Source organism: Hydractinia symbiolongicarpus, chromosome 5, assembly GCF_029227915.1.
Source record: "Hydractinia symbiolongicarpus strain clone_291-10 chromosome 5, HSymV2.1, whole genome shotgun sequence".
Classification (NCBI taxonomy): Eukaryota; Metazoa; Cnidaria; class Hydrozoa; order Anthoathecata; family Hydractiniidae; genus Hydractinia; species Hydractinia symbiolongicarpus.
In genome coordinates, this window is record NC_079879.1 from 22,465,253 (window position 1) to 22,478,979 (window position 13,727).

Consider the following 13,727-nt stretch of genomic DNA (forward strand, 5'->3'; position numbering starts at 1 on the left):
GTCGGAAAAGGTTAGTATTTTTTTGTACTTTTAAGTTATTTAAAATTTTTCATTTTACGGTATGCTCAACATGGAGAAATTGTTCTTCTGCGCATATATTTTATTTTGCGTATGTTCATTTTTTTGTCAACAAGATTTCTTTCTGTTACCAGAAAACGTGATTGAGTAAAATATTTTCCCTAAATTGTTACTTTTTGATATTTCCTCAACCTGAAATGTTATCTCAAAAATATATTGCCTACAACCTCGATCCCAGGGCCTGTAGCGTTTTTTGATATGAGGATGAAACGCGTACCAAAAAACGCTACAGGCCCTGGGATCGAGGTTGATATTGCCTAATGTTTTCACTAAACAAACAGTCTTCCATTATTTTTACTGTATAGTCGTTAGCCCGTGGAAAAATCCACGGGTTCGCCCGTCGCAGCTACCATTTTACGTGACAGACAGACGGACGGACGGACAGACGTATACGGGCATTATAATATAGATTCATTTAAGTCTAGATTGAACTTTCTGAAATCCTTTTATTATTTTTTATTTTAGAAAAAAAATGTCAGGCTGAAACCAAATCTCCTTGTTCTTATTCTGGTCCTTTTCAACCTTGTCCCCAAGGTTTGTTGTCAAAGCCGCTGGCGCTTACTGGACAGCGTCAAAAATGGAAAAGACCCTAGTCGATAAGGCCCGTGGAAAAATCCACTTAGGCAGGATAACAGAGAAAAACAACCGTCATTTAAATTTTGATGACGTCAGCAGAGACATGTCAGAACACAAAATGTTTTTTTTCAGAAATGTGTATGCCTGTTGCCTTCATCGTATAGATCTTGAAACGCTGAGCAAGAAAATGTATAGGATCGCGTATTTTTGACAAACGGTTGCAGAGATATTAGGATTTGAAGGTTTTTCGATGACGTCATCAACCCGTCCATTCCGAAACGGATTCAGGGACCCAGGTTTGGGAAAATTACCCAAATTGGTCCTAGTTGGTCCCTAGTTACCCACGCGGTGAAAAATCATTGACGTCACCACCTCGTTTCCAAGTTATTTGGCCTCAAATTTTTAGGTGCACTGTAATGGCTTCATTAATTTAATATAGGATATTGACGTTAAAGTAGTGTTATTTTCGTCGCGTCGTAACGTCAGAAAATTTACCATATTAGACATGCACAACACAAATAATAACAATGTCAGAAATAACACATCTCAAATATGTATATACATCCTAAAAGTGATTATGTTGAAAACCCTTAGTATTTTATTCTAAAATGTCAAAAAGGAGGCCTGCAAGAGTTAGCACAAATCAACAAAAATAAACTTTTTACACATTTTATATATTGTCTTTCCCTTAGAAGCTTATACAAAAATACGAAAAAGCCATAGTTTGTAAAACATCAAATTTAAATCTAGAAAAATCAGTCATTTCGGTTATATACCATCCTCTACCACAAAAATGTGTTATTTCTGACTTTATTATTATTGTTAGTGTTGTACTTGATTCTAACATTATTTTGATTAGTGTTTCAAGCTCTACACATAATCTTTGTTGATTCAAGTTTATTCTTTGCTCATTGATTTTTTGACATTTATGTTTAAAATTGTTGGTAAAGGGCAGTGCGGAACTAAAAGAGAAAATGTTTGTGTTCTTAACTGGAGAATAGATTATAGGGAGAAATCAAAATATGAACAAAAATCAGTTCAATTGGCATATTTGAGATGCGTTATTTTAAACCTAAATGTCAAAAAATCAATGAGCAAAGAATAAACTTTGTGTTGTGGCTGTTGGTGTTGTGACTGTAGGTGTTGTAACTGTCGGTGTTCTTACACATGTAAAATTCCAGGTTATGTTGCAAACTGCTGCTTTTTAAAATTTTGTGTAAACTTTTGTGGGAAAAAGACCACATGCAATATACTGAAAGAACAAATTCACGTTTTTGTTAACGTTTTTGTTAAGAATTTTAAAATTGTAATAATAACTGTGTTTGGTGATAATGAAAACTTTTTTGTTTTTAATATTATATGAAATGCCTGATTTTTCTATGATTTGATGTGTTTCATAACCTTTTTGTGGAAGATTTATGGGCAATGGCAATATAGGACATGCTAAAAATGGACTGATTTTTGTTGATTTGAATGTGTTCCTCAAAAACAAATCTGTTTTACATTTTGTGTAAACTTTTGTGAGGACAGACCGTATATACACTCTGTTTTCCAAAAATAATATCTTTGTTGATTCAAATTTACTCCTTATTCATTTTTGACACTCACGTTTAAAATATTTGGTAAAGGTCACTACAGATCATCGTACTCAGGAAAAATTTTTTGTATTCTTAACCTGTTCATTTTTACAATTTGTGTATATTTTTTGGGAACAGGATAGTATGTAATCGAAGAAATGATTTTCCAGATATAAATTTTATGTTTTTTGACACTTTGATTGATTTATTAAAGGTTTTTCACAAAGTAGAGATGTGTTATTTCTGACTTTATTATTTGTTGGTGTTGTACATGATTCTATACATTATTTTGATTATTATTTCAAGCTCTATACATAATGATCTTTGTTGATTCAAGTTTATTCTTTGCTCATTGATTTTTTGACATTTAGGTTTAAAATTGCTGGTAAAGGCCAAGAGTTAGCACAAATCAACAAAAATAAGTTTTTTACACAGTTTAAATATTGTTTTTCCCTTACGCTTATACAAAAATATGAAAAAGCCATAGTTTGGAAAACATCAAATTTAAATCTAGAAAAATCAGTCATTTCAGTTGCATACCATCCTCTCCCACAAAAATTTACACAAAATGTAAAAATCAACCAGTTAAGAACACAAATATTTTCTCTTTTAGTTCCGTACTGCCCTTTACCAACAATTTTAAACATAAATGTCAAAAAATCAATGAGCAAAGAATAAACTTGAATCAACAAAGATGATGTGTAGAGCTTGAAACACTAATCAAAATAATGTATAGAATCAAGTACAACACTTACAATAACACAGTAATAAAGTCAGAAATAAGACATCTCTTATAATAAAACGCTAAGTGTGTCCGTCTGTCTGTGACAGGCAAAGTGGATGTGTTCATTTTCCTTTGATGTAGCCGAAATTTCCTTTCAAGTCTCCGAAAAAGTTATATCCGTTTTGCTAGCAGGTTTACTTTGTTTACATCACGTGATCAAAATGGATCAACTTGATTTGCTGAAATAAATTTAACGGCTTTCTGTACAAAAATGGTGTCCCTCGACACCGAAAACAACAACAAAAAAAGAACGGTCCCTTCGTCTTGAAAAAAGTGCAAAAAGTAATTCAGACAAAGAAAAGTCCAAGAAGTGAATTAAGAAGTGGTAGCTAGAGCTAGAAGTAAAGTAGTAAAGTTAGAAATAGAAAATAAAGGCTAGAGTTTGAAGTGGATTTAAAATCAATAATAGTAAGAACTTTGATGTTTTTAGACGTTTAGTTTTTATGTCACTGGAGCAAGCAGACTCGCATTTTCAAAGAAAAGCCTCAAATTCTTGAAGTTTTATATTTTAGCGCTTTTTTAAAAACAAACCTAGCCGCCATATTTGTTTATGTTTTTGTTGCATAATTAATGTATTCCCTGGTGCGTAACTAATGTGTTTGTCCTAAAATTCAAAATGCTACATAAAGCTGTTAGCTGACTAACAAACGGAAAACTTTGGTTTGTTGAACTTACTGCTCACCGTTATGTTATTATTTTTACATTACTATTGTTTCTCTTTATATGAGTTTTACTAAGCATAAATAGCTAGCTTTAGTTTTAGCTAAGTGTTCCCAGGTTAAGTATATTTAACTGGGGGTCTTAGCTACTGTTAGCTAGCTAATGTTGGCCTCCAAATAATGCCTGCTCCTCTCATCCCATGGCAAGCTCTAAACTATGACTTATATTGTTATTCCTTTTTTTTAATTATCTATAGCTAGCTACCTTAGTTTCCTTAACTTCTTTTCTTTTATGAGCACGATACAAAATCTTTAAAGACTTGAACTTTTGCAGATGTATTTTATATTTCTTTTCGCATTTCCTGTAAACTTTACAAAGGGACCACGTGCAATATGACAAGTGGAATTTTTTTTTCCAGAATTTAAAGCGTGCGTGTTTATTTGTTTTTATTGTTTTTTTTTTCTGACATCCTGTTTAACTTTCGTCAGCCTACATGTAAAATGCCAGGTTATTTTTACAGGGGGGTGTAGACATTTGATTGGAAATTTACATGGGTTTTTGACTTTATTTTAATTTATGAAAGGATGGTTGTTCGGTTCGGGAAGGTTGTTCATGTTTTTGTTTGTGTTGCAAACTGCTGTTTTTTAAAATTTTCTTTTTTTTGTGGGAAAAAGACCACATGCAAATATACTGAAAGCACAAATTTTGTAGAATTGGCCTCCACTGAAGGCTGTTGTGTAAGCTAATAGCTTTTTTATAGTTCGTATTATAAACTTTTGTTGGGGAGAATTAAACTGTATGTGATGTCATTTTTGCTGGAAGAAAATTCCATGGTTTCACGTTTTTGTTAAGATTTTTATAATTGTGGTAATATATAACTGTGTTTGGTGATGATGAAAAAACTGATTTTTCTATAATTTGATGTGTTTCATAACCTTTTTGTAGAAGATTTATGGACAATAGCAATATAGAACATGCTAAATGAACTGATTTTTGTTGATTTGGATGTGCTCCTGAAAAACCGATCTGTTTTACATTTTGTGTTAACTTTTGTGAGGACGGACCGTATATGCACTTTGTTTTCCAAAAATAATATCTTTGTTGATTCAAATTTACTCCTTCTTTATTTTTGACATTCACGTTTAAAATGGTTGGTAAAGGTAACTACAGATCATCATACTAAGGAAAAAATTTTTGTGTTCTTAACCTGTTAATTTTTACAATTTGTGTATATATATTTTTGGGAAACAGGATAGTATGTAATCGAATAAATGATGTTCCAGGTATAAATTTGATTTTTTTTGACACTTCTGATTGAAATATTAAAGGTTTTCAATGAAGTAAATATTTGAGATGTCTTATTTCTGACTTTATTACTGTATTATTGTAAGTGTTGTACTTGATTCTATACATTATTTTGATTAGTGTTTAAAGCTCTTCACATAATCTTTGTTGATTCAAGTTTATTCTTTGCTCATTGATTTTTTGACATTTATGTATAAAATTGTTGGTAAAGGGCAGTACGGAACTAAAAGAGAAAATTTTTGTGTTCTTAACTGGTTGATTTTTACATTTTGTGTAAATTTTTGTGGGAGAGGATGGTATGCAACTGAAATGACTGATTTTTCTAGATTTAAATTTGATGTTTTCCAAACTATGGCTTTTTCATATTTTTGTATAAGCGTAAGGGTAAAACAATATTTAAACTGTGTAAAAAACTTATTTTTGTTGATTTGTGCTAACTCTTGGAGGCCTCCTTTTTGACACTTCAGAATAAAATACTGAGGGTTTTCAACATAATCACTTATAAGATGTATATACATATTTGAGATGCGTTATTTCTGACATTGTTATTATCTGTGTTGTGACTGTTGGTGTTGTAACTGTCGGTCTTCTTACTGTCGGTTTTGTGAGTTTAGTGTTGTGAGTGTCGATGTTTGAGTGTCGTTGTTGTAACTTTTTATCAACTAGATTTTACACCTTGCAAGCTGTTCTTTTTTATTTTGTGTAAGATTTGTGTGGAGGATTTAATGCGATTTGATATTTGACATTTTGTGTAAGATTTTAAGAACATTTTTTTGAATATGCACTGCTGACGTCAGAGAAACATCTAAAAGAACCTATTTTCCCATTTCCTTCAGGAAAAATTTTTTGTATTCTTAACCTGTTCTTAACCTGTTCATTTTTACAATTTGTGTATATTTTTTGGGAACAGGATAGTATGTAATCGAAGAAATGATTTTCCAGATATAAATTTTATGTTTTTTGACACTTTGATTGAATTATTAAAGGTTTTTCACAAAGTAGAGATGTGTTATTTCTGACTTTATTATTTGTTGGTGTTGTACATGATTCTATACATTATTTTGATTATTATTTCAAGCTCTATACATAATGATCTTTGTTGATTCAAGTTTATTCTTTGCTCATTGATTTTTTGACATTTAGGTTTAAAATTGCTGGTAAAGGGCAGTACGGAACCAAAAGTGAAAAATTTTGTGTTCTTAACTGGTTGATTTTTACATTTTGTGTAAATTTTTGTGGTAGAGGATGGTATATAACCGAAATGACTGATTTTTCTAGATTTAAATTTGATGTTTTACAAACTATGGCTTTTTCGTATTTTTGTATAAGCTTCTAAGGGAAAGACAATATATAAAATGTGTAAAAAGTTTATTTTTGTTGATTTGTGCTAACTCTTGCAGGCCTCCTTTTTGACATTTTAGAATAAAATACTAAGGGTTTTCAACATAATCACTTTTAGGATGTATATACATATTTGAGATGTGTTATTTCTGACATTGTTATTATTTGTGTTGTGCATGTCTAATATGTTAAATTTTCTGACGTTACGACGCGACGAAAATAACACTACTTTAACGTCAATATCCTATATTAAATTAATGAAGCCATTACAGTGCACCTAAAAATTTGAGGCCAAATAACTTGGAAACGAGGTGGTGACAAAGCAAAGAATAAACTTGAATCAACAAAGATCATTATGTATAGAGCTTGAAATAATAATCAAAATAATGTATAGAATCATGTACAACACCAACAAATAATAAAGTCAGAAATAACACATCTCTACTTTGTGAAAAACCTTTAATAATTCAATCAAAGTGTCAAAAAACATAAAATTTATATCTGGAAAATCATTTCTTCGATTACATACTATCCTGTTCCCAAAAAATATACACAAATTGTAAAAATGAACAGGTTAAGAATACAAAAAATTTTTTGTGTTCTTAACTGGTTGATTTTTACATTTTGTGTAAATTTTTGTGGTAGAGGATGGTATATAACCGAAATGACTGATTTTTCTAGATTTAAATTTGATGTTTTACAAACTATGGCTTTTTCGTATTTTTGTATAAGCTTCTAAGGGAAAGACAATATATAAAATGTGTAAAAAGTTTATTTTTGTTGATTTGTGCTAACTCTTGCAGGCCTCCTTTTTGACATTTTAGAATAAAATACTAAGGGTTTTCAACATAATCACTTTTAGGATGTATATACATATTTGAGATGTGTTATTTCTGACATTGTTATTATTTGTGTTGTGCATGTCTAATATGTTAAATTTTCTGACGTTACGACGCGACGAAAATAACACTACTTTAACGTCAATATCCTATATTAAATTAATGAAGCCATTACAGTGCACCTAAAAATTTGAGGCCAAATAACTTGGAAACGAGGTGGTGACAAAGCAAAGAATAAACTTGAATCAACAAAGATCATTATGTATAGAGCTTGAAATAATAATCAAAATAATGTATAGAATCATGTACAACACCAACAAATAATAAAGTCAGAAATAACACATCTCTACTTTGTGAAAAACCTTTAATAATTCAATCAAAGTGTCAAAAAACATAAAATTTATATCTGGAAAATCATTTCTTCGATTACATACTATCCTGTTCCCAAAAAATATACACAAATTGTAAAAATGAACAGGTTAAGAATACAAAAAATTTTTCCTGAGTACGATGATCTGTAGTGACCTTTACCAAATATTTTAAACGTGAATGTCAAAAATGAATAAGGAGTAAATTTGAATCAACAAAGATATTATTTTTGGAAAACAGAGTGTATATACGGTCTGTCCTCACAAAAGTTTACACAAAATGTAAAACAGATTTGTTTTTGAGGAACACATTCAAATGAACAAAAATCAGTCCATTTTTAGCATGTCCTATATTGCCATTGCCCATAAATCTTCCACAAAAAGGTTATGAAACACATCAAATCATAGAAAAATCAGGCATTTCATATAATATTAAAAACAAAAAAGTTTTCATTATCACCAAACACAGTTATTATTACAATTTTAAAATTCTTAACAAAAACGTTAACAAAAACGTGAATTTGTTCTTTCAGTATATTGCATGTGGTCTTTTTCCCACAAAAGTTTACACAAAATTTTAAAAAGCAGCAGTTTGCAACATAACCTGGAATTTTACATGTGTAAGAACACCGACAGTTACAACACCTACAGTCACAACACCAACAGCCACAGCACAAAGTTTATTCTTTGCTCATTGATTTTTTGACATTTAGGTTTAAAATAACGCATCTCAAATATGCCAATTGAACTGATTTTTGTTCATATTTTGATTTCTCCCTATAATCTATTCTCCAGTTAAGAACACAAACATTTTCTCTTTTAGTTCCGCACTGCCCTTTACCAACAATTTTAAACATAAATGTCAAAAAATCAATGAGCAAAGAATAAACTTGAATCAACAAAGATTATGTGTAGAGCTTGAAACACTAATCAAAATAATGTTAGAATCAAGTACAACACTAACAATAATAATAAAGTCAGAAATAACACATCTCAAATATTTACTTCGTTGAAAACCTTTAATATTACAATCAGAAGTGTCAAAAATCAAATTTATATCTGGAAAACATTTATTCAATTACATACTATCCTGTTTCCCAAAAATATACACAAATTGTATAAATTAACAGGTTAAGAACACAAAAAAATTTTCCTTTGTATGATGATCTGTAGTTACCTTTACCAACCATTTTAAACGTGAATGTCAAAAATAAATAAGGAGTAAATTTGAATCAACAAAGATATTGCTTTTGGAAAACAGAGTGTATATACGGTCCGTCCTCACACAAGTTAACACAAAATGTAAAACAGATCGGTTTTTGAGGAGCACATCCAAATCAACCAAAATCAGTTCATTTAGCATGTTCTATATTGCTATTGCCCATAAATCTTCCACAAAAAGGTTATGAAACACATCAAATTATAGAAAAATCAGGCATTTCATAAAATATAAAAAACAAAAAAGTTTTTTCATCATCACCAAAAACAGTTATATATTACCACAATTATAAAATTCTTAACAAAAACGTGAAACCATGGAATTTTCTTCCAGCAAAAATGACATCACATACAGTTTAGTTCTCCCCAACAAAAGTTTATAATACGAACTATGAAAAAGCCATTAGCTTACACAACAGCCTTTAGTGGAGGCCAATTCTACAAAATTTGTACTTTCAGTATATTGCATGTGGTCTTTTTCCCACAAAAGTTTACAGAAAATTTTAAAAAACAGCAGTTTGCAACACAAACAAAAACAGGAACAACCTTCCCGAACCGAACGACCATCCTCTCATAAATGAAAATAAAGTCAAAAACCCATGTAAATTTCCAATCAAATGTCTAGCTACACCCCCCTGTAAAAATAACCTGGCATTTTACATGTAGGCTGACGAAAGTTAAACAGGATGTCAGAAACAAAACAATAAAAAATAACTTAACACACACGCTTTAAATTCTGGAGAAAAAAAATATTCCACTTGTCATATTGCACGTGGTCCCTTTGTAAAGTTTACAGGAAATGCGAAAAGAAATATAAAATACATCTGCAAAAGTTTAAGTCTTTAAAGATTTTGTAGGTAGGTAGCTAGCTAGCTTGTTACAACATAATTCGTGCTCATAAAAGAAAAGAAGTTTGGAAACTAAGGTAGCTAGCTATAGATAATTAAAAAAGAGGAATAACAATATAAGTCATAGGTTAGAGCTAGCCCATGGAGGACAACATTAGCTAGCTAACAGTAGCTAAGACCCCCAGTTAAATATACTTAAACTGGGAACACTTAGCTAAAACTAAAGCTAGCTATTTATGCTTAGTAAAACACATATAAAGAGAAACAATAGTAATAACATTACAGTGATCAGTAAGTTCAACAAACCAAAGTTTTCCGTTTGTTAGTCAGCTAACAGCTTTATGTAGCATTTTGAATTTTAGGACAAACACATTAGTTACGCACCAGGGGATACATTAATGAAAATTAAAAGAGGAATAACAACATTAATCATCAGTTAGCTAGCTAGGTTTAGATATGGAGCTTGAAGGTAACATTAGATAAGACAGATACCCAGTTATATATAGTTAAACTGGGAAGACGCCAGCTAGCTATTTATGCTTAGTAAAACACATATAAAGAGAAACAATAGCAATATAAAAATTATGACATTTGCAGTAAGTTCAACAAACCAAAAGTTTCGCTAGCACATTTGTTTGATAACATTAATTATGCAAAAAAGTGTAAAAAAAAACGCGGTAAAATATAAAGAATTTGAAGCTCTTAAGTGACTTTTTCCTGGCAAATGCGAGTCTGCCTGACACGTAACTCTAGCGACATAAAAACATAACGTCTAAAAATATCTAAAAAGTTCTTACTATTTGTGAATCCAAATCTACTTTAAACCCAAGCTTTCATTTTCTACTTCTAACTTTTCTTTACTACTTCTAGCTCCACTCTTCACTTTCGAATTAACTTCTTGTGGCTTCTAACTTTACTTGTGTACTTCTATGTTCACATAAAATATATATAAAAAAGAACAGAGTGTAAAACCAATTGGCAAATTTTTAGGCTAATTAGTCAAATTAGAAATGCAAAAACAAAGTTTGAGTCATAATTCATGTTAAAACAACAACAATCAATTTAACAGTTCATTTTACGTCAATTTTTGCACTAAATTTCCAACACAAAATACATATTCTAAATAATTCCTATGATTTTCCTCAAAAGTTTAATCAAAATATAAAAGATGAGAGGTGAACGACAAAATCAAAGTTTGCAGAATTTAATTATTTTGGTATATATATGTCTATTGATATATGCCCTTTATAACAATATTTCAATCCAAAATGTGAAAAAGAAAAACAGTTTGCAACAAAATCAGTTATTCTGATGATATTGCATACACTTTTTCTCCACAAAAGTGTAAAAAAAGAGTGGTTCTAGGAAATACTTCTGATTCAACAAAAATCAGTATTTGTATCTTGTACTCATTAAATATTACTCAAAATTTCAAAAAACTGCGATTTGGATTGCATCAAATTTATAAATAGAGAGGGATCAGTCATTTCGGTATGTTGTCCTGCCCGGTAAGAATTTATACAAAATATAAAAAAAAACACAAGTTTTTTCGGTGTTGTACTCCCTCAAAAAAGTTAAAACGTACTGCCCTTTACCAGCAATTTTAAACCTAAATGTCAAAAAATCAATGAGCAAAGAATAAACTTGAATCAACAAAGATCATTATGTATAGAGCTTGAAATAATAATCAAAATAATGTATAGAATCATGTACAACACCAACAAATAATAAAGTCAGAAATAACACATCTCTACTTTGTGAAAAACCTTTAATAATTCAATCAAAGTGTCAAAAAACATAAAATTTATATCTGGAAAATCATTTCTTCGATTACATACTATCCTGTTCCCAAAAAATATACACAAATTGTAAAAATGAACAGGTTAAGAATACAAAAAATTTTTCCTGAGTACGATGATCTGTAGTGACCTTTACCAAATATTTTAAACGTGAGTGTCAAAAATGAATAAGGAGTAAATTTGAATCAACAAAGATATTATTTTTGGAAAACAGAGTGTATATACGGTCTGTCCTCACAAAAGTTTACACAAAATGTAAAACAGATTTGTTTTTGAGGAACACATTCAAATCAACAAAAATCAGTCCATTTTTAGCATGTCCTATATTGCCATTGCCCATAAATCTTCCACAAAAAGGTTATGAAACACATCAAATCATAGAAAAATCAGGCATTTCATATGTACATGAGAGTTGGCAGTGATCGAAGGCGATATAACTTGCCACATCATGACGAAGTAGCTGCAGTTTTTGTTGGCCAAGATGGAGCTCCTCCTGGAAACAGGGATATTGTTACCTACCCACGTGGAGGCAATTTGCGAAATATTTCTACGTTATCTGCAAATTTAGAGCCGATGGTTTATCCTCTATTTTTTCCAAGGGGTGAACCAGGTTGGTATTATGGGATACCCCATGTTGCCGAACGTGCAACCCGTACTCGAAATACTACTACAATGTTGCAGTATTATACTTACCGTGTAGCTGTTCGGGAAAATTTTAGCCCGATTCATTATGGTAAGAAATTATTTCAACAGTATTGTGTGGATTCTTATGTTAAAGTTGAGGGTAACAACTTAAATTACATTCGTGCGAATCAAACAAACCTGCGTGTTGACAGTTATGAAGGTTTAGCTGACCACTTGAATGCACGAGCTGAAGAGCGAGACCTTCAACCAGGACGTATTGTTGTCCTTCCTTCAAGTTTTCAAGGAAGTCCACGTGCCATGGCTCAAAACTATCAAGATGCTATGGCTGTCATTGGTAAATTTGGAAAACCAGATTTTTTTCTGACTTTTACATGCAATCCAAAATGGCGTGAGATTACAGAAAATTTGTTTGCAGGCCAACGTGCACATGATAGGCCTGATTTAGTTTCTCGAGTTTTTAAATTGAAACTAAATGAACTCCTAAAAGATGTTACTGAAAGGGGTGTTTTAGGTAAAACTGTATCACATGTTTATGTTATAGAATTTCAAAAGAGGGGTTTACCTCATTGTCATTTGTTACTTCATTTAGATCCCAATGATAAACTTCGGGATGCAGATGACATAGACAGTGTTATTTCAGCCGAAATTCCTAATCAACAAGAACAACCTGAGCTGTTTGAAATTATTCGGTCGTGTATGATTCATGGACCATGTGGCTATCTGAATCCTAATTCTAGGTGTATGGAGGATGGTGTTTGCACAAAAAAATTTCCGAAAAAATTTTTAGGGTCTACCATTGCAGACGTTGATGGATATCCATTGTATAGACGTCGTAATAATGGAATACATATCAATGTCAATAATGTTGATGTAGATAATCGATGGGTTGTTCCCTACAATCCATGGCTCTCCAAGAAATACAATGCACATATAAACTTAGAGGCTTGCATGTCTGTTAAATCTGTTAAATACCTTTATAAATATATTTATAAGGGTCATGATTGTGCCAACATTGAGATCAATGAACGTATTGATCACGATGAGGTACAGACGTTTTTAGACGCTAGGTATGTCAGTGCGCCAGAAGCAATATGGCGCCTTTTTGAATTTAAAATGCATCAGCAATCTCATGTTGTCCATAGACTGCCAGTGCACTTGCCTAATAATCATATTGTTTATTTTCAGCCAGACCAGGTTGAAGAAGCTGTGAACAGAGCTGCAAATCAAGCCACTAAATTAACAGCTTGGTTTGTGCTAAATGGAGAGAATCACAATGCTCGCCAATATTTGTATCCAGACATTCCTCTTCATTTCGTTTTCAATAACGACAGGAAAGTTTGGACACCAAGGCGAAACTTTAACCTTAAAATTGTCTCTAGAATGTATAGTGTGAGTCCTCGCGCAGGTGAGCTTTTTTATTTACGTATGCTATTATTACATACGTGTGGTGCAACATCTTATGAAGATTTAAGAACTGTGAATTTAATTAATTCTAGGTGTATGGAGGATGGTGTTTACCATCACTTTTCATCAGGACTTCCTCATTAACCTCATCACTAATACATGCCATTTTTTATTAAATTTTACTCTGATAACCTGCATTAAGAACAAATATTAATTAAGAAAAGAGTGGGTGAGGTTAACTTAAAGCTGCACAAACAAATTGTTCTCACAACAAAAATATATGAA

General features: G+C 31.3%; 1 protein-coding gene across 1 annotated transcript; it reads left to right on the forward strand.

The window, feature by feature from the left end:
* The first annotated feature begins 70 nt into the window (after positions 1-70).
* On the forward strand, positions 71-13,586 carry LOC130646056 (uncharacterized). Its single transcript, XM_057452192.1, has 3 exons — positions 71-109; positions 544-612; positions 11,775-13,586. The coding sequence occupies exons 1-3, from the start codon at positions 71-73 to the stop codon at positions 13,584-13,586; spliced, it is 1,920 nt and encodes a 639-aa protein (XP_057308175.1).
* Positions 13,587-13,727: the final 141 nt, after the last annotated feature.

What these genes read in the sequence shown, in the direction of transcription:
- LOC130646056 (XM_057452192.1), top strand. Translation starts at nt 71, where the DNA reads ATGGAGAAATTGTTCTTCTGCGCATATATTTTATTTTGC. An exon ending in GCGCATATATTTTATTTTGC is followed by an intron (nt 110 to 543) that starts GTATGTTCATTT and finishes TTTTTATTTTAG; the next exon opens with AAAAAAAATGTCAGGCTGAA. An exon ending in TTTTCAACCTTGTCCCCAAG is followed by an intron (nt 613 to 11,774) that starts GTTTGTTGTCAA and finishes ATCAAATCATAG; the next exon opens with AAAAATCAGGCATTTCATAT.